The following is a 20714-nucleotide window of genomic DNA, read 5'->3' as shown; positions in this document are numbered from 1 at the left end:
TACATAAAGGTTCTTTTTAATTTCTTTGCATTGTGTCACCTCCACTGTTGATTTCACATGTTTAGCCGCTGCTCTGTTTTGCAGCCAGCCTCTTATCTCTCTCTTCAGCAATGGTAAGGCGGATACCCTTCCCACGAGGCAGGGAAACCCATGGCTTGTTACCCTGAGTGATAGAAAACAAGTCATACATAGGTCAACAATTATTTATGTGGTCTACAGTTTCAGTAACAAAATGACCTCCAATTATCACTATTTCCGATTAATATCAAAATTGACCAATTCAAAACTCACCTTTCCAATAACAAAAATGTTGGAAAGCCTGGTAGCAAAGTTATTTCCATTAGCATCCTTCACGTGAACAACATCAAAAGACCCAGGATGCCTCTCCCGGTTTGTGATTACTCCAATACGTCCCAAGTTAGCACCTCCTATCACCATACACAGGTTGGCTGCAATACAAAGATATGCAGTAACAGGTCAATGGGAGACAAGCTTTTTAATTTTTTTTTAGAATAAAGGCCAAAATTACTGTTAACCTTGTATCCTGGATCATATTGCACACCACTTTACTTCATGCCAACTCTCACTGAAATGCCAAAAATATGACATAGCACCAGACCACTTTCATGGCATGTGGGTTAATTTGCCTCAATTGCTCCTCGTGTATAGGGAGTGGATGCATGTGGGATAACATAGAACAGTGCAAATTAATGAACGATAGCGAGGATTCAGTGGGCCAAAAGGCACACTTCCGTGCTGCATCTTTCAATCAATCAATGACTTAATTATATCATTATATATATTCTGCATCAAAGCAATTGATATATCTAACCAAAGAATTACAAAATAAATCATGAAAGGGAAACCTGTACTGTACTTCTGTATTCTTTTCAGTACACGTTTGCAAGAAAATGGAACATTATTTTTTTGCCTGGAAGAAATGAGAGGAATCTTTATTTAAGCTTCTGCTTTGTCAAACGCGTTTTGTACCATATGTCCACCCTTCCCCAAATGCTCAGTCAGGAGAAGAGATGGCCAGGAGCATCATGATTATAAAAGTGAATTTGTGCCATTGCTAGAAATCAAAATTAAAAATAGTAAATGCTGGAAATACTCAGCTGGTCAGAACATCAAGAGGGATTGATAAATCTTTCAAATAAGTAGACCTTTCATTGACCAGCAACATGGACTTCCTTTATCTGCACATATGCTGCACATTTGAGCATTTTCTGTAAATCTCTCAACTCAAAATATTGTCCATTCTATTGTAACAATCCAGGTACCTGTGTCAAACTTAATGAAGTCTGTGATCTTGCCAGTATCCAGATCAATCTGCACAGTATCGTTGACCTTGATTAGAGGATCTGGATAGCGAATAGTTCGCGCATCATGTGTAACAAGGTGTGGGATTCCCTTGGTGCCCACTCGAAGCCTCCTCACTTTGCACAGCTTGTACTGCAAAACAAATGAAAATAATTAATTACACACAAACACCAAATGGGGAAAGAACTTAAAACTGCACAGTTGCAATGTCTTCCCATGGAGCTTTTGATAACTTTGCAACATTGCCCCTACTCCTGTACAAATCTATTAAGATATTATAGATTCCATTATATAATAAGGAATTTAAGGATATTGGTGGGAAAGGGGGTCACTGTTAAGCATAGTGTGATTGATTTGCCCAAGGTTTTTAGTTTAGTTTATTATCACGTGTACCAAAGTACAGTGACAAACCTTTGTTGCGTGCTATCCAGTCTGCAGAAAGACAGTACATGATTACAATCGACCCATTCAGTGTAGAGATACACAAGCGAATAATGTTTAGTGCAAGGCAAAGCCAGCAGTCAATCAAGGATAGTCTGAGGGTCACCAAAGAGGTATATTCAGTTGCCTGATAACACTAGGATGATTCAGTTGCCTGAAAACAGCTGGGAAGAAACTGTTCCTGAATCTGAAGATGTGCGTTTTCACACTTCTATACCTTTGCCTGTTGAGAGATGGAAGAAGGAGTAGCCAGGATGTGACTCGTCCTTGATTATGCTGCTGGCCTTGCCAAAGCAGCACCAGGTATAAATGGAGTCAATAGAAGGGAGGTTGGTTTGCGTGATCGTCTGGGCTGCGTCCACAATTTCTTGGATGAAACTGTTCCCAAACCAAGTTATGATGCACCCTAATAAAATGCTTTCTGTGGTCCATCTGTAGAAGTTGGTGAGAGTAGTAGGGGACATTCCTAAGGCTTCAAAGGAAACCTTTCTTGATCATTGTTTCAATATGGTTGGTCCAGGAGACGCTGTTTGCGATATTGACTCCTACAAATTTGAAGTTTTCAACCATCTCTGCTTTGGCACGAACTAGATTTAATGCATTCCACAAACTTTGCTTCCTGAAGTTGATCAGCATCTCAATGTCTTGCTAACATCGAGAGAAGGGTTGTTGTCTTGACACCAGGATACAAGGTTCTCGATCTACTTTCCATACTCCCGTCTCATCATTATTTGATATCCGGCCCACAACGGTGATGTCGTCTGCAAATTTGAAAATTGAATTATATTTGTACATGACTGCAGTTGTGGGTGGACAAGGAGTGAAGGGGGCTGAGAACGCATCCTTGCGGAGCCCTCATGTTGAGGATTATTGTAGAGGATGATCTGTCCTCTATCCTCACTGATTCGGGTCTGTTGGTCAGAAAGACGAGGAGACAGTTGCAGAGATGAGTGCTAACATCAAGTCCTGTGAGTTTGGTGATGAGCTGAGACAATATAATGGTATTAAAGCCAGAGATGTAGTCTATGAATAAGAGTCTGACATGGGTGTCTCTCTTACCCAGATGTTCTAGGGGTGAGTGTTGGGCTAGGGCAATGGCATCGTCCCTGGACCCTTGAGGCGGTAGGCAAAATGCAGTGCGTCAAGGCCACTGGATAGACTTGATTTAATGCGTTCCATAACAAGCCTCTCAAAACATTTGATGGTGGATGTCAAGGCCACTGGACAGTAGTCATTTAAGCATGAGGTCTTGCTTTTTTTCAGCACTGGAATGATGGTCATCTTGATGCAGTTGGGTACCTCAGAACGGTGTTGGGAGAGATTAAAGATGTCCACGAATACTCCTGCTAGCTGGTCTATGCAGCTACTAAGGACTTGGCCAGGAACTCCATCTGGGCCAATTGCTTTTTGCAGGTTTACCTCAGGAAGGCCGATCTAACCTCCGCTGTAGTCACACTAGAGTCTGAAGGGCCAGGTGTCACAGCCCGGTTGGTTTTTTGCTCAAAGCAAACAGAGAGCATTCAGATTATCAGGTTGGGCCATACTTTCACCAATGATGTTGCCTGCCCTTACTTTGCAGCCAGTTATCTTATTCAACCTTGCCACATTCTCCATATGTGGTGAGTGATTATACCGGGACTCAGGTTTGTCCCGGCATTGTCACTTAACATCCTTGATGGCTTTGCAGAGATCATAGCGGGCTTTTTTGTACCGCTCGGGATCGTTTGACTTGTATGCAGCAGACCTGGCCTTAATCTGTGAGTGCGCCTTGCAGTACATCACGTCTTTCTTGGAAATAATTCAATTCTCCCTCGCTAGAACTGCGGGGTTCAACAATCTTGTATGACTAGCCCAAATTTAAGAGATGGAGAACTATCGGTGATAAGTTCCTGATTAATGAAAATTGATTTTTTCATTACAATTAATTTCATACTATAAACAATATCATGCAATCTTTAAATCAACTATTTTCATCTCTTAAAGGACAACTGGGTCCCTAAACAGCTCTTTCTGAATAAACATAATAAAAAGACAGACAGGCCCATCAACTTCTATTCAATGTCAACATCAAGTACACACTGCATTAAATTGCACTTCCCAACAGATCCAGCCATTTAACATTCCGCATATTTTTGAGTTTGCACTCGAAACAAAGATTTCCAGACTATTCTGAGTCAGTGAATCTGACCTTTTGCTCCTCCACTGAAAAACACAACTACTTAAAAGTCCAAACAAAAACACAACACTCTATAGAGAAAATCAGAGGCTTCTGCTGGGTCGATAACCATATAATTAATTTAGAAAATAATACCGACCGCTTTGCAGTCTTTCAACATGAGCCACAGCAATGGTGGCAGCCCAAGATGCAAGCTTTTGCTCACTTCATGTATCCAGCACATATTCAATTGAAATCCATGAAAGATGATCCAAACTCATTGAACCTTAGCTCTTGCTGGTCATTCCATATTTTGACCAAAGATTCGCTTTCTTAGCATAAAGCATTAAACAAAACACTGCCAACAGCCAACAGTGCAGCCAGAACTGTTTTGCACAAATGAGAAATGGGTTGTTTCAAAAAGAAAAGAGCACAATATCCAGGTTTCTCTTGAACACATCATGCTAAAACATGGTTGCATAACAATCCACAATGGAACAGCTACCTTTGCCTCCTCAGCAGTGATTCTATGCACAGCAAAACGACCTTTTGTATCATAGATCAGACGGAAATGCTCATTTGTCTTATCAATGCTGATGACATCTGAAAATTAATAAAAACATGCAGAATTTTAGAAACCAGAATTCATGGTGTAGGGACATACAAGCTTCCGCACTCCACCAATTCATGGTAGTGTCCATTATTTAGAAATGCATTATTTACATAATCTAAAAACACATCAACTAGAGAGATATCCAAACCATACATTGAGTCTGCGGAATATAATAGTCAAAGGTAAATTCTTCAGGTGTCCTCTTAGTCTGAATTTAGACAGACTCAAACAAGTGTTTGAGTATCTTTGCTGCCGTAAATTATCGCACAATACATATTAACAAATATAATTTGACACTAAGCCACATTAAAAATTCATCATAACCGAAGACCAAAAACTTTGCCGAAGGGATACATTTTAAGAAGCATCTCAAGGGATGGAAGCAATGAAAGGGGATATTTCCAGTTTAGCTTGTCAGATTACGCATTACTAATGTAATGACAATTAGGGCAGAATGGTGGTGCAGAGATTAGAAATTAAGTGGAAGCCACTATGCAGGAACTTGAAACAAAAGGAAAAAAGAATATTCAAGCACAAGCCAGTGTTGGCGCAAAATACAACATGTCAGGAAGCAAAAATTTCCAAAACAGAACTTTAAACATGGCCAGCAGATATTTGGATGGCCTCTAGTTTAGGGGTTTTAACCTCTGAAACATGCAATTTGATCTTATTTACCAAGAAATAGCAATTAATAGTATTGAGAAGCTCTTGGAAACGGAAACATGCCAAAGACAATGTACGTCAAACAAAGCATGCAAACGACACCAACTGCATTTAGAATCCCAGGTATGGTAAATCCTATTCCTTACCCATGAATCCAGCAGGATAGGTGATATCTGTGCGCACTTTACCATCAATCTTGATGAATCGCTGCATGCAGATTTTCTTCACCTCATCCCCGGTTAAGGCATACTTCAGGCGATTTCTGAGGAAAATGATGAGGGGAAGGCATTCTCGCAGTTTGTGGGGACCGGTCGATGGACGGGGAGCCTAAAATTTTTTTACAGATTAATTCAACATAAATCAGAATTTCAAAAAACTTAAGACAGTATGTTCCAATAAAAATCTGAAAACTATATAAAAAATAAAAATAACTATTATTTAGTTTTTTCTTTAACCAACATGCCATATTTTATTATTCACCCTTTCTCTCTGCCTTCACGTCATTAATAGTGCTGTGAATCTCCAGCTCTCAAAAGTGTTATTATACTCTCAGCACTGTACCTCTCTCCATGTAAACCCTTCCTCCTTTTGTTCCGTCCCTCTTCCCATATTTTCTGCCATACAGAACTTTTCCCAATTCCATTGAAAGGTCAGCAGACCAAATGGTTAAATATTTCTCAATGCTGAACTGGTGATTATTTGCAATTTTTTTTTTTTTTATATAAACACATTGACAGAAACTCCTTGTAACTCATTCTGCTTTACTGTAACCCAAGTAGCATACATCACAAGATTTTTTTTAAAGTTGTTTCAACCCACAATGAGGTAACATTACTTGTACTTGTTAAACACAAATGTTATTTATGTATTATACAGATCCACCACCGATTTCCTAGGACCTCCTTTAATCTGGACTACCCATCAGCGGATCAAATTTGCTCCCTGCAGACGGGGTGCTGGGATTCTGGCCCGGCCAGAGCTTGCGGTTCAGTTCCCATACCCAACTTCCGGGGCCAGGGCAACAGTGGCACAGCAGGTTCCCGACTACGGGCGCAGTCTGTACAGAGTTTATGCATTCTCCCCATGAGTTTTCTCCGAGATCTTCGGTTTCCTCCCACACTCCAAAGACGTACAGTTATGTAGGTTAATTGGCTTGATGTATGTGTAAATTGTCCCTAGTGAGTGTTTGTAAATTGTTCCCAGTGAGTGTAGGATAGTGATAATGTGCGGGATTCGCTGGTCGGTGCGGATTCGGTGGGCTGAAGGGCCTGTTTCTGCGCTGTATCTCTAAACTAAACTAGACTGATCAGTGGGCAGAATGTGTCCCCTGCGGCTGGGACCTTAGAACCCCGGCCTGGCTGAAGCCGGTGGATTCCCACAGCCAACTTTGTAGACGGGTATCTCAGACCCCCCCCCCCCCCCCGTGGTCTAAGCAGACTGTTCCAACTCCTCCTTGACCTCCGTTGATCCGGCAAAACTGATAATTCAGGAAGGCTCTGGAACCAAGGGTGCCGGAAAACAAAAATAAATCAATGGTGGCCCTCTGCATGTAGGACATTAACTGCAGATAATTGTAAAACAGCAAATCAAGGAGAAACATCCAGTCAACTTTCAAATGGCCAAAGCTTCTGTGATCACTGCAACCTTACTTCAGATTTAGGTTTATTCTAGTCACATGTACTACAAGACTACAGAATATGGTTCCACAGAAATATAGCATAACGGTTCCAGAGAAAATATCCAATGTCCGTAATGAGATAGGTTGGATAATCAGGACTGTGCCCTGGCTTATGGAAGTATTGTTCAGAAGGCTAATAACAGAGAGAAGGAAACTGTTCCTTCGTCTGGTGGCACACAAAATGCTGGAGAAATGCTCTACCCTTCAGGTGTGAAGGGTCTCGACCCAAAACGTCACCCATTCCTTCTCTCCAGAGAAGCTGCCTGTCCCGCTGAGCTACTCCAGCATTTTGTGTCTGCATTCGATTTAAACCAGCATCTGCAGTTCTTTCCTACACTTAGTCTGGTGGTGCTCACTTTCAAGCTTCTCTATCTTTGGCCCAAGGCAGGGAAATAGAGGAATAGCTAGGATGGGAACGGTCCTTGATTATGTTGGCTGCTCTCCTGAGATAGCATGTCTGGTCCATGTGATGGGGTCATCACATAACTACACCATCACATAACTTCTACATCCACAACTCTGCAATTTGCGGGCAAAGCTGTTCCCAAATCAAGTTTGTGTTGTTTATCATCAGTGTGTTTCCCACAACTGTATTAAAACAGAGTAGACAGTACAAGCATGTACCAACACCATCTACCCAAATTAAAAAAAAACACATTGCAGCTTGGCTGTGCTGTCACTTCACTTAGTACTTACAAATACACCGGTCAGCTTATCCAGCATCCAGTGGCGAGGAGCCGCCAGGCGCTTCAGGTGTTTCTTCGGGCCGCGGGCCTACATTGACAAGAGAATTGTTTAGTTCCTGGCTGTAGCACGAATACCGCCCGCCGATCGCACTCACCTCGGTCCCCCACCGCCCACCCACTCCCTGCCGGGACCAACGCTGTCCCCGAGCCCTGTCTCGCAGGAGGCGATAACATCCCGCCGCAACCTTCAACTCCAAGTCCGGGCTGTAGGTCCGGTCCGGTCCGGGCCCGGGGCCTTCAGCGCGTAAACATTGAGCCACAACACTTGAAAGCAGCTCAAGCCGACACTTGCATCTTATGAGGATGCGGTGGAGCCGGGGCCGCGGCCTAGGCCTAGACCGGGCGCCGAGCTGTAGCCGCGGCTACCCGCCGTATTCAAAGCGAAAATATCCGACATCGCGTAATCGGCTTGGGATAAATGCGCCCCGGACCCAGCTCCCCAGCTGCTGGCAACCCGGTATCAATGCCCGTGGGTTGATTTGCCCGCGTTACGGGGTGGATGTTGCCGGATTGCCGCCCGCGGCCCGGCCGCCGCCCTCACCATCTCTGTGTCTGCGGGGAAAAGGAGCGCTCTCCCACAATGCACCGCTCACCAGCCCCCGCTCCCTCCGCGATGCAGGTCCACTGCGCCTGCGCGCCGCGCCGCCCGGGCAACATTCCTCTAGTCCGGCACTTCAGGTCAGGCAGTGGCGGATCAGCGGGTGCTCTGGGCGGCACCAACCATAACAGCCACGTGCAATGTATTGTTTAAGAAGAAACTGCAGATGCTGGATGCTCTCATTTTGAACTGGTTGAGTTCACTGGGATTAAATAATCCTGTGTAAAATATAAGAGCGTGCAATACATTGTATTTAGACAAAAGTGCTGGAGAAACTCAGCGGGTGCAGCAGCATCTATGGAGTGAAGGAAGTAGGCAACGTTTCGGAAGTCTGAAGAAGGGGTTTGGTCCGAAGCGTCGCCCATTTCCTTCGCTCCATAGATGCTGCCGCACCCGCTGAGTTTCTCCAGCACTTTTGTCTCAGTTCAATGTATTGCACGTTCTTATATTTTATATATCCCAGTGAATGTAACCAGTTCAAAATGAGAGCAACAAATATAGAAGAATGGAGATCCAGACTATGGATGCTGTGGATGATCAACCATGCGAATGGCGGCGCTGGCTCGAAGGGCCATATGACCTACTCCTGCACCTATTGTCTATTGTCTGTACGGAGTTTGTACGTTTTCCCCGTGACCTGTGTGGGTTTTCCCCGGGTTCTCTGTTATTTTCATTTTGTTTATTCTCACGTGTACCATGGTACAGTGAAAAGCTTCTGTTGTGTGCGAGGCTCCTCCCACACTCCAAAGACATACAAGTTGTAGGAAAATTTGCTTGCTATAAATGTAAATTTGTAGATTGTCCCTGTTGTGTAGGATAGTGTTAGTGTGCGGGGATTGCTGGTGGTTGCAGACCCGGTGGGCCGAAGGGCCTGTTTCCGTGCTGTATCTAAACTAAATTAAACAATTTTTTTAATGTTCTTTTAGCTGTTAATAGTTAACAGAGAAACAAATATTGTAGCTATAAACTAATGGAGATACAAGAGGAATGATGTGGAAACATGTTCAATGTGTAACAAAATTATATGTCTTGAGGACCTTTTTTGTTTTAACTAGTACTTTTTTGAAGGTGGAGTTAGAGTCAAATTTTGCTCCACAATTATGAGTACAGAGGGAGTATTGTAGGGGACTAAAAACATTTTTTTTGTAGGGGACTAAAAACATCCGATCAGCAGAGAAGATTATTGGCTGCAACCTTCCCTCCATTGATGAACTGTACACTGCAAGGGCCAGGAAGCAAGCGGGCAAGATCATCTCTGACCCCTCTCACCCTGACCACAAACTCTTTGAATCACTTCCCTCTGGAAGGCAACTCCGGACTGTCAAAGCTGCCACGGCCAGACATAAAAACGTTTTTTATCCACGAGTAGTTGCTCTACTCAACAGCCAAAAATCTGTAGCCTCCCTTTGATCTGGTATTTTGTTGGTTCACATGCTTGATCAATGGTGTTTTATCATTAATGTATTATTATTAATGTTTAGTGCTATCTGAGTCATTCGTAACCGTCACTGTATGTCATGTTGTTACTTGTCGGTGGAGCACCAAGGCAAATTCCTCGTATGTGAATACTTAGCCAATAAACTTACTTACTTACTTTGCGGAGCACAGGTGTTGGGAATTATTGTGTAGAAGGTGCTGTCAGCTATCCTCACTGACTGTGGGCGGTGGGTCAGAAAGTTGAGGATCCAATGGCAGAGTGAATCCGTGAAAAGCAACTAGCCCGGATGAAGTCCATGGCCGTGTACTCAGGACATGTGCGAATTAGCCCGTAAAGGTATTCAGACATCTATAACTGCTTTCATAGCTCCATTCTGAGATCCCTACCTGCTTCAGGAAACCACTATCAGCCCAGTTTCAAAGAAATTTAAGGTAGCGTGCCTTCATGACTACTGTCCAGTGGTTCTGACATCCACCGTCACAAGGTTCGAGAGACTGGCAATGGCGTCTATTAACTCCCGGACAGCTTTGATCTACTGTTTGCTTAGTTTTACAACAGGTCCACAACAGACGCCATTTCCCTGTCACTGAACTCATCTCTGGAACACTCGGACCACAAGGACTCCCACATTAGATTTCTGTACTGACTATAACTTTGTTTTCCAATCTGAAATCAGATGCAAAATTATCTCCAAACTTTAGAAATAGGAATCAGCGCCCTCTCTGTCACTGGATCCAAATGCGGGCATATGAGATTAGTGAAGATGGAACATCTTGGTTAGCATGGGCAAGTTGGGCCAAAGGGCCTATTTCTGTGCTGTTTGACTATGAATTTATCAAGGATCACCTCCATCTGAGCCATGACCTCTTCTTGCTGCTAATGTCAAGCAAGAGGTGCAGATTTCTGAAGTTGATGACAACCAAGCTCAGGAACAGATACTTTCCTACAACTATCATATTCTTGAACTGACTGTACAACCCTAACTGAACTCTGTGGACAACCTCTAGCACTACCAGATTGTATTTTTCACAAATCTCTTTTCACAAATATTTTTTTTTACTGTCTTGCAAAATGTATTCCTAATGTATGAATAATTTTACGTAGAATTTATGTTTGAACGTTCTCCCCATGTCCTGCGTGGGTTTACTCTGAGATCTCCAGTTTCCTCCCACACTCCAAAGACGTACAGGTTTGTAGGCTTGGTATAAGTGTAAAAGTGTCACTAGTGTGTATAGGATAGTGTTAATGTGCGGGGATCGCTCGTTGGTGCGTAATCAGTAGTCCGAAGGCCGTTTCCGCACTGTATCTCTAAACCAAACTAAGCTAAAATGTGCCCGTGATGTTGCAAGCTTTTCATTGTACCTGTACCTCACTGAATTTGAGCATAGGACAATAAATTAGACTTAACTTGAATTGGTGCACCTCAATACTTCCTGCTTTACTCTTTCAACACCATGGCTGTCTGGATACACGCAACTCCAATGCCATCTAAAATTCACCATGCTGAATTATGACTCAGTGTACAGGAGATAGAACACCTCGTACACTAATCATCACTTTTGAGTTAAATTTTTCAGATTCTCTCTCAAGGCTGGCAATTCTAACAATATGTGCCATTTACCTGTTTGAAGCTTCATGAGGGTAGAATGGTGGTTCCAATATGCTGTACCAATATTTTTTTGAATTGTTTACAGGTGAATTAACTTTTTTTTTAAAGTATTTTAACTCAGTAATTGTCATAAGCATTGTGATTGGAGATCCATGCTTACAATGAGGAAACCCTGGCCTAATACATTTCAAAGCAGTGAATACCTTAAAGGAGATGAGGAGGCAAAACAAGGGTGCAATTGAGAAGACAAAGATAATAAACAAATAAGAGTAGGCAGCAGAAAAAAAAGTTACATTATAAAATATGGAGGTATGAAGGGAAATAATAGTTTGAAAGGTAAGATAAGTATTCATTATTTTTTGCACCATTTCTTCTTTGAATGACACATTTTTCATACAAATAAATTCTGACCAGACTTTCGAGATAAAGTGTAGAAACAAGCCCTTCGGCCCACCAAGTCTGTGCTGACCAGCGATCACCCCATACTGTCAGTCAGAATTCTGAACCACAAAGTGAAATCTTACATCGCTCAGGCAACTCCATGAAATGAAACACCTGATACTCTTTCACTTGAATATAACAAATCGTATGTTTATTAAGTATCAGTGCTGGTAAAGTAATTTTGGTGGATGTTATACAAGTCTACAACATGCTCCCCAGAATGTCAAAAGTGCTACAGTTTAGGTCAATTTTTTTACAATGTGCGTTTATTAAACAGCACCAGCAAGTGACCTAATGAAAAGATGTAAATTGACAATGCTATATTATATAGGATGATGTTCCTCCATTGAATGGTTGTTCCAATGGGTAAAGATCATAAGAATTTACAGAATTTCCTCCAAAGATAGCTCTGGGAATATTTTACATCTGTGGTGTAGATTAGTTGGATCCTTTATTTTATTTCTGTTATACAAAGTTAAAAAAAGAAGCAAGATAAGTGCACAGCCACTCAATTACTAAACAAGTGTGAACATTACACATTTTGTGTGTCCCGGAGTAGCTACATTTAACCTATGGCAGAGAAGAATTGAATATTATTTCCATCACAAAGACGCCATGTTCAAGCATTCAATGAATACATTGGTGCATTTCAATGTGAATTGACTCATTTGCATTCGCTGAATTTCCAGGAAACTATTCCCTATTAAAAATATTGCTGCACTTAATCTGTTGATTATACAGAATCTTTTTTTATTACTTTTGTGATGGTGCTGGAAGTCATTTTCTCCCGATAATTGCCCCAACTATTTTATGATTTCATTCTTTGAGTTAACAATGCACAGGGTGGGGTAATATATTGGCATACTGTAGATAGACTAGCAACTAACTAGCAGAAAACAACGAGCCAGTAACGACTTACCACAAGGATCTGCTAAGGCCCTTAACAATTTACAAAACATGTTGAAAACCTGGATAAAGTATGCAGTTGCCAAATCTGCTGATGATCCAAAATTGGAAGGATTAGGAAGTTGTGATAAAGATATAACAAACCTGTAAAGGGATATGGATAGGTTATATGAGTGGCAACGAGTTGGTAGATAGAGTACAGTATGGGAAAGTATTTATTTAAATGTTACAGAGGAAAATGATCTACAGGTTACAAGTACATGAAACATAAAAGGTCAGTGTGTAGAAATAGCAAGTTATTAGAAAGATCAAGCAACTGCTTGCCTTGTTGTTGAGGACATGGGGAGCAAACATCAAAATGTTGATGCCAATTTAAAGGATACTCTTGACAACACACCTGGAGCAGTGTTCAGCTTTGGGCTCCACATTTAAGGAAGTGTGTGCATGCATTGGAAGCAATGCAGAGAAGGTTCACAAGGAATGAATGGATTGATGTATGAAGAAAGGTGCACTGATTGGACTTATTGGTGTTTCAAAATTAAGGGATGGTATTATTGATACAAGTAAGATTGTGAGTGGGATTCACAGTACGATGCCAAGAGGATGATTACTCAATTGGAAGGAGGAGGTGTCCAGAGCTTGGAAGCGCTGTTTCACAATAAGGGGGTCATCTATTTACTTTCTCAGAGGGTCAGTGACATTTTAGAATTCTCTATCCTAGCGAGATGTGGAAGCAGTCATTGAATATCCAAGACAGGGTTCCACTCAGATTTGAATTACACTGAAGTAGAGGGGCATGGGGAAAATTGGTTTTCTGGGTCAAGACTAGACCACCCACAATCTTATTGGATGATGAAGCAGGCATCAAGTGGTTTTCAGGCCAGTTCCTACTCCAATCTCTCCTGTTTTTATGCTATTTCCACCCTTGTATGTGATGTGGTGCATTTTGCGTCACACTCTGTGAACGAACGTGTTCTCAGGCTAATTGATGATGCTTTGGGTGCTAGAATTCACCCTCTGGCGAAAAGTGTTCTGTATTGAATTGCAGTCCATTACTTCTCAATTGTTTCCTTTATTTTACTATCCTTAATAGATGCATAAGCACAGCTCTAACGTCTTTTCTAATGTAAGACCAGTTGGCATTCTGTCGTTTTATGAATCGCTCACGAGGGGAGGCGAAGGGAAATTCAGTTTCGCCAATTTCATTCGCGTCCTGGCCACAAGGGGATGCAAGAGAGCTCCCTCCCTGGCAAGAAGTGACCTTACACCTTCCCTGGCAGACAGGGCGAGGGGGAAATAAAAATATAGTAACCGGTGCTTGTTTTATATAGTGAGCTATGTAAACACCACAACAACTTAAATCATCGGCATACCAGTTCAGGGACTTGACTTGAGGTGAGATCTGGCAACAATTCGTTTATTTCATGTTGCCCCTCCGATATCTCCTCCATTGGGCGATTTTCCACCTTTGTTTAAGCAACAAACAAAATAGGGTTGGGGAAGAAGATTAACAAACCCCAGAACCGTGGAGACGGTGGGACGGAGCGGACTCCTTGTCTGCCCTGCCCAGCGCTGCGGCATTATGAGGGTAGCAGAAACCAAGTGTAATTTGTGGATAGACTGCAAACGCTAGGATCCTTGAGCAAACAAACACCTTTGGCCCGGTTGAAATTTAGGTTCACTCCTGTGTTTTCACCGAACGGTAGATCAGCTGCCTACAGTGCCAGAGGTCATGATTATGGGTGCCGTCTGCACGGAGTTTGGAATTCTCCCGGTGACCGCGTGGGTTTACTCCGGGTGCTCCGGTTTTCTCCCACACTCCAAAGCCGTGCAGATTTGCAGGTTAATTGGCTTCGTAGTTTGTGTAGGGTAGTGTTAGTGTTCGGGGATCACTGGTCGGCGCGGACTCGGTGGGCCGAAGGGTCTGTTTCCGCGCTGTATCTCTAAAATAATCAAGTGTCAGTGTACATGGCAAAGTGGGTGGGTGGGTGCGAGGAGTCCCGACCCCAGTGCCGACCACCCATCAGCGACTGCACAAATCCGCCCAGCACGCCGCTGTTTTCCACCCAACCCCGAGATTTTCTGCAGAGCCCAAATGAAAGGAAATGAAATAGGAAATAGGAGATATTTGACCGGTGGTATTTAAGGGCAGCTCCGAGACCCTGTTTCAATATCTCCAGTTCAAGAAAGCAGCAGGAACCATCCGCACGCGTGGGCTGTTTTAAGGCAGGACGTCTGAGGTCGTCAATCCCCACCTGCACTTCCCAATGAATACATTGAGCGCCGCTACCTCGTGTCATTGTCCATGGGCAGAATAATGATGCTCTTTAATCGGTTCGGCTTGTCAGTGGAGGTGTTTCCTTGAAAGCTGAACGAACCTCTTTGAATAAAGGTGCAACTCTGACCGGTACATTACCCGAGTCTGTAACACAGATGGTAGGTAAGAAACTGACTGCTATCGTTCTCTCGACCTGTCAGTTGGGGTGAGTTGGAAGCTGTTGAGATCAGGTCAGTCCGCTCACAGTGTCCAGGCTGCTCCGCTGTCAGCAAGTGACCGACGCCACGTCCGAGGTGAAGTCAAATTCATTGTGGCCCAGCCAGAGTTCGGGCAGCTCGTTCACTCGGTCCAAGCCCAGCTCCAACACTAGGGTCATGAGCACGTCCTCGTCGATGAGGTCGGTGTCGATGATGCCCGGTGCGTGAGGGGCCGGGGTCCCCGCAGTGGCCTGAGCCGAGGGTTGCACATCCCCCAGGGCCTGGCCGTCCCCGGGCAGCGGAGCTGGTGGCAGCGCCGAGCTGTGGTACTGGCTGTTGAGTTTCTGCAGCTGCAAGCTGGCCAGCAATTGCGGGCCGTGCAGGGCGAACGACTGCTTCTGGACCCCGCACGAAGAAGCGAGCAGCCCCGGGTTAAACTGCCCGCTGGAACCGCTGGGGACCCTGCTCCGGACCACCGAAGCTCCGTAGTGAAGCATCGCGACTGCCTCACGCTCCTTCAGTCCCGGGTAACTAATCGGCTTCCTGGACAACAGGCAGGCAGGGTCCTGAACAGTGAAGAGCAAAAAACAACTTTAAATTAACTCCAGCAAGGAGGATAAATCGCATTCGGTTTTCATTAGGAAACAGACCGTAACAGATATGTCAATCCCAGGACTGCTGTTTCATCGGCTTGTACACGCTAGAATTCAGAAGATTGATCTTATAGAAACGTACAAAATTCGTAAGGGGTTGGACAGGCTAGATGCAGGAAGATTATTCCCGATGTTGGGGAAGTCCAGAACTAGGGGGTCACAGTTTAAGGGTAAGAGGGAAGTATTTTAGGACCGAGATGAGAAAATCATTTTTTACACAGAGAGTGATGAATCTGTGGAATTCTCTGCCACAGAAGGTAGTTGAGGCCAGTTTATTGGCTATATTTAAGAGGGAGTTAGATGTGGCCCTTGTGGCTAAAGCGATCAGGGGGTATGGAGAGACGGCAGGGAGGGGATACGGAGTTGGATGATCAGCCATGGTCATATCGAATGGTGGTGCAGGGATGAAGGTCCGAATGGCCTACTCCTGCACCTTGTTTCTATGACTTTAGTAGTTGTACTGCTTAATGTTTCTAATCGCAATGTTGCAACGTGTAATTTTTAACTTTATGTTCTGTAAATTGCATATAGTGGATTCTACAAACAACATATGGGAACAACACATTTGGCACAAGCTTTTTTTCGGGTTTTGCCTTTTGCGATAATGTACAAGCAATTCCAACCCGTTTTACATTGGCCCTAAGTTGACCGTCCGACATTTGGCAAGGTGTATCTCACTTGAAACTGACCGTGGTCGATTTTATAGACTGAGGACCACGCTGAATATTGACCTTGAAATATAAATGAAAGTGGAACTAACACGAACTACCCTTCCACAGTAACTCGATAGATATTAAAACTGATTCTCAACATTTTCTTCCATCCGGCTCCAGCTCTCCGATGGTATTCCGTTTTCTTTACCTCCCATAGAAATATTTTCAAAATTAAATAAAGTTATTGAGTGACAATTTCAAAATATAACGGGAAAGGAATGGAGGGTTATGATCTGAGTGCAGGTAGATGGGACTAAGTGAGAGTACGTGTTCGGCACGGACTAGAAGGGCCGAGATGGCCTGTTTCCATGCTGTAATTGTTTTATGTTTATACCTTTCATTATTCCATAGATGGATACAAAATCCTGGAGTAATTCAGCGGGACAGGCAGCATCTCTGGAGAAAAGGAATATGTGACTTTTCAGGTCGAGACCATTCTTCAGACTCTCCAGAGATGCTGCCCGTCCCCTTGAATTACTGCAGCATTTTTGTGTCTATATTCGGTTTAACCCAGCATCTGCAGTTCCTTCCTACGCTCCTTTCCCTTATTCCATGTCCACTTTTTTTTCTTGCTTGATTTAAAAGTGGTTTCTGGATTTCAGGTATTTGTATTGACTTAAGATAAACACAAAATGCTGGAGTAACTCAGCGGGACAGGCAGCATCTCTGGAGAGAATTAATGGGTGGCGTTTCGGGTTGTGACCTTTCTTCTGTTCCTTTGTACACATTTGCATTGACCTTCTAGATTGTGTTACCAAGACACAGTTTTGCAGTTTTCTCGGGAACATGGGTTAACTCACTACGCTACTAAAAATAGCAGCAAAGATCCCTTCCCGAAAACCAATAACAACATTGCAGCGTATTTAATCAATTACTCGATCAGATGATAGACACAAGATGCTGGAGTAACTCTGCGGGACAGGCAGCATCTCTGGAGAGAAGGAATGGGTGACGTTTCGCGTCGAGACCTTTCTTCAGACCAGCCAGGGGAAAAGGAAACGTGAGATATAGACGGATAGACAGTCTGAAGAAGGGTCTCGACCCGAAACGTCGTCTATTCTTCTCTCCAGAGATGCAGCCTGACCCGCTGAGATAGTCCATTATTTTGTGTCTATATTCGGTTTAAATCAGCATCTGCAGTTCCTTCCTACACCACAATCAGATGGGTCTTTATTGGTCGAAAGCATCGACAGTCCCCATAAACGCTCAGATTAAAAAACGTATGGAGGCGATCTCTTCAATGGGGGGGGGGGGGGGGGGGGGGGGTGGGCTGATGATAAATGGGACTGATGGCCTGTTTCTGTCCTATACGACTATAAACTCCACATGAGAAGCAACCTCAGCTCTCAATTCTCTCAGCTTCCACCTTCCGTCTTTTCCTAAGACACAGGATGAGGCTGTTCGGGCCGTTGAATCTATACCAGCTCTCACCCAATCCAATCACTTCAGTCATCCGTTCTCTCTCATCTGCCCACTAGCATCCAACCCTCTCCTATTCTCTCCCCAGCCACTACAGAAGTAATCTCCTGTTGGACCCCCACCCAGACCTCCTGTTGGACCACCCAGACCTGTCCTGCATTATGTTTACCATTGTACACTTTACTCATTTCTTGGGCGTTTTTTAAACTTCTACTGGGCCCTCTTCAATTTTTACATTCCGTGATTGTATTGAACTTTTCGAGGTGTGAAAGACACTGTGCTTAGCTGTAACTTTCTAATTTTCTAATGCAAAACACACACAGTACCAGGTACACGAAGTTTCGGGTGGGGAACCTTCGTCAGACTGAAGAAGGATCCTGCCCCGAAATGTCGCCTATTCATTCAATAAGGATGGCCAGGGTAATGGGGAGAAGGCAGGAGAATGGGATGGCAATGGAAAGATAGATCAGCCATGATTGAATGGCGAGGTGGACCTGATGGGCCGAATGGCCTAATTCTGTTCCGAAAACGTATGAACTGCATTCCCTCCACAGCTGCTACCCGACCCACTGAATTTCCTCCAGCACTTTGTGTTTTGCTCCAGATTCCAGCACCTGACCCTCATGTACTATTTTAGTAAGATCATATTTTAGTGATAAGGAACCGCGCGCAGAGTGCTAGAAAAACATAATAATCGGTAAGAATTAAATATAGATATTTACACAGATGAGGGATGTTCTTGGGTGGGGAAAGTCAGAGACCTACGAGTTTTTAACGAGAGCACGGGATACGATATGGTTGGCATGCACCATGTGAAACTTGTACAGAATGGCGTGTGGGGACATGTTGACAGTGCCCCCATTCCAGGCAGCTGGACTTATTTTGACCTTTTCATAAATATTCACTTGCTTTAAACTCCAACAGGATCTGATCGGCCCGGCTCCAGCCGTGTCACACACTGGAAACATTTAACCATATATATATATATCTTCAACAGAGTGCCGAAAGCTGCGGCAGCGGGAAAAAAACACCAAGCTGGAAGCCCTTTCCATTGGCTTTGACATATATAATTGTCCGAAATTTAAATTGTTGTGAATAAGCACAGGGCGTCAAACAAAGGAAAGGAGAAGGGGGGGGGGGGGGGGGGGGGGGGGGAGGTCTGTGATCCACGTGAGTTGGGTCATCGGATGCCCTGGGTTAATGTCTTACGATTTCTGTTGCAAACGTGATCCGGTGTAGGGTGCAAGTTCCCATCCCACTCCCTCGTCCCCCCCACTCCCCACACCCCTCGTCATTGCCCAGCTACGGTGCCGTTATCCCCCCCACACTGCCGCTGTCCGGAGCGCTCAGCAAGACAGCTCACAACCCAATGTGTCCTTCAAAGGCTCCAGCCGCTCGGTTAAATATAACGATGTCAATTACTTGCAGCGAGAAGGATATCAGCGCAGATTTTCTCCCGCTCGGTGTCCCAACGAAGGCAGAGTTACCGGGAGTTCACTCCGGTGCTAGACTACCTCGGTGTGAAGGATGATCGACGCCTCATGAGCTCCTGTCCGCGCCGCGCTCCCTCCGTCAATCCCCAGCTGCAATGTAAGAGCTTTTCATTGGTCTGGCACTTTATTCTGCCCCAGTCCCATCAGTATTCACTGACACAAAGTACAGATTTCAATGAGCAGGGCGACTGCAAAATCTGGTCTGGATTCAAGCGCTAGAGGGGAAGAGCACATCAATCTACAGCCGGAAAATAGACACACAAAACTGGAGTAACTCAGCGGGGCAGTTCCTTCCTACACATGAATATACGGCCCAAAGATCATTACAGCCAGCTCGGTGTTTTTAAATTGTGACAACTGTTGCAATGTGGCCTTTTCATTGATTCGTATGATGAACCAAAAGTAAGCTTTCACCGCCAAAGGGGGAATATTACCAACAGTGGGGACACAGTGGTGTAGCTGGTAGAGTTGGCGTCTCTCACCACCAGAGACCTGGGTTTGGTCCTGAAGTTGGGTGCTGTCTGTGTGGAGTTTGCACATTCTCCTTTGCATGTGTTTTTGGTTTCCACCCACATCCCAAAGACGTGCGGGTTTGTAGGTTAAGTTGCCTCTGCAAATTGCCCCCAGTGTGTAGGGAGTGGATGTGTAAGTGAGATAACATAGAATTAGGGTGGTAGATGGTCAGCATGGACGCAGTGAAGGGGCTGAAAGGCCAGCGCACTGCTTGGGAAGGTCAAAAGCAAAATCCCTCAACCCGCCTTATTGATTCAAATTGTGTATTAAGCAATTGGTGACTAATGACTGAATCCAGTCATGGGCAATTAATAAAATAATATATTTCAAATATGTTCGCTAATACTGATGAGAACACTGAAGAAATCTACTCATAAATATCCACAACCAGAATCAAACAGCAGAAAGCATACAATGACTTAATTATTACACATCTACGAAAAAAATAATACCGATGTTTCCACTAATGGATCACTTGACTTCTCATTGCTCAGCGCTTAGTGATGTGAACCACAGAGATAAGGAAATCAATCTCTTGTCTGTATTAGTCAATTTCAGCCTGAATGAGACTCCGGTGGTAGAAATTGAATCAGTTCCCCAGGACTAGGGATGGCACCTCTGATTACTATCAGCTGATCCAGGATAGCATGTGTGCAGAATCAGGTGGCATGTGTGCAGAACAGGTCTCCACTGTACTGCTTGCCCACTATTAATGTTGGTGCCATTAGGCTAAGGCAGAGGACAACATGGGGCAAAGGTCCAAATGTATCAACACCATCAGGAGGAGAGAGTATTTTTAAATATTTGACTGGCTTTCCTGAGAGTGTATTTTAAGAG

General features: G+C 44.0%; 2 protein-coding genes across 2 annotated transcripts; both read right to left on the bottom strand.

Moving 5' to 3' along the window:
* On the bottom strand, positions 1-8234 carry rps4x (ribosomal protein S4 X-linked). Its single transcript, XM_055643869.1, has 7 exons — positions 8161-8234; positions 7570-7647; positions 5342-5522; positions 4425-4522; positions 1284-1455; positions 292-449; positions 1-163 (listed from the first exon to the last, which is right to left on the bottom strand). The coding sequence occupies exons 1-7, from the start codon at positions 8161-8163 to the stop codon at positions 62-64; spliced, it is 792 nt and encodes a 263-aa protein (XP_055499844.1). The 5' UTR covers positions 8164-8234; the 3' UTR covers positions 1-61.
* Positions 8235-15154: 6920 nt separating this feature from the next.
* cited1 (Cbp/p300-interacting transactivator, with Glu/Asp-rich carboxy-terminal domain, 1) lies at positions 15155-15583 on the bottom strand. Its single transcript, XM_055644195.1, has one exon. The coding sequence runs from the start codon at positions 15581-15583 to the stop codon at positions 15155-15157; it is 429 nt and encodes a 142-aa protein (XP_055500170.1).
* Between the last annotated feature and the right edge of the window lie 5131 nt (positions 15584-20714).

Source organism: Leucoraja erinacea, chromosome 12 (assembly GCF_028641065.1).
Source record: "Leucoraja erinacea ecotype New England chromosome 12, Leri_hhj_1, whole genome shotgun sequence".
Lineage (NCBI taxonomy): Eukaryota > Metazoa > Chordata > Chondrichthyes > Rajiformes > Rajidae > Leucoraja > Leucoraja erinaceus.
This window is presented reverse-complemented; position numbering and strand designations above follow the sequence as displayed.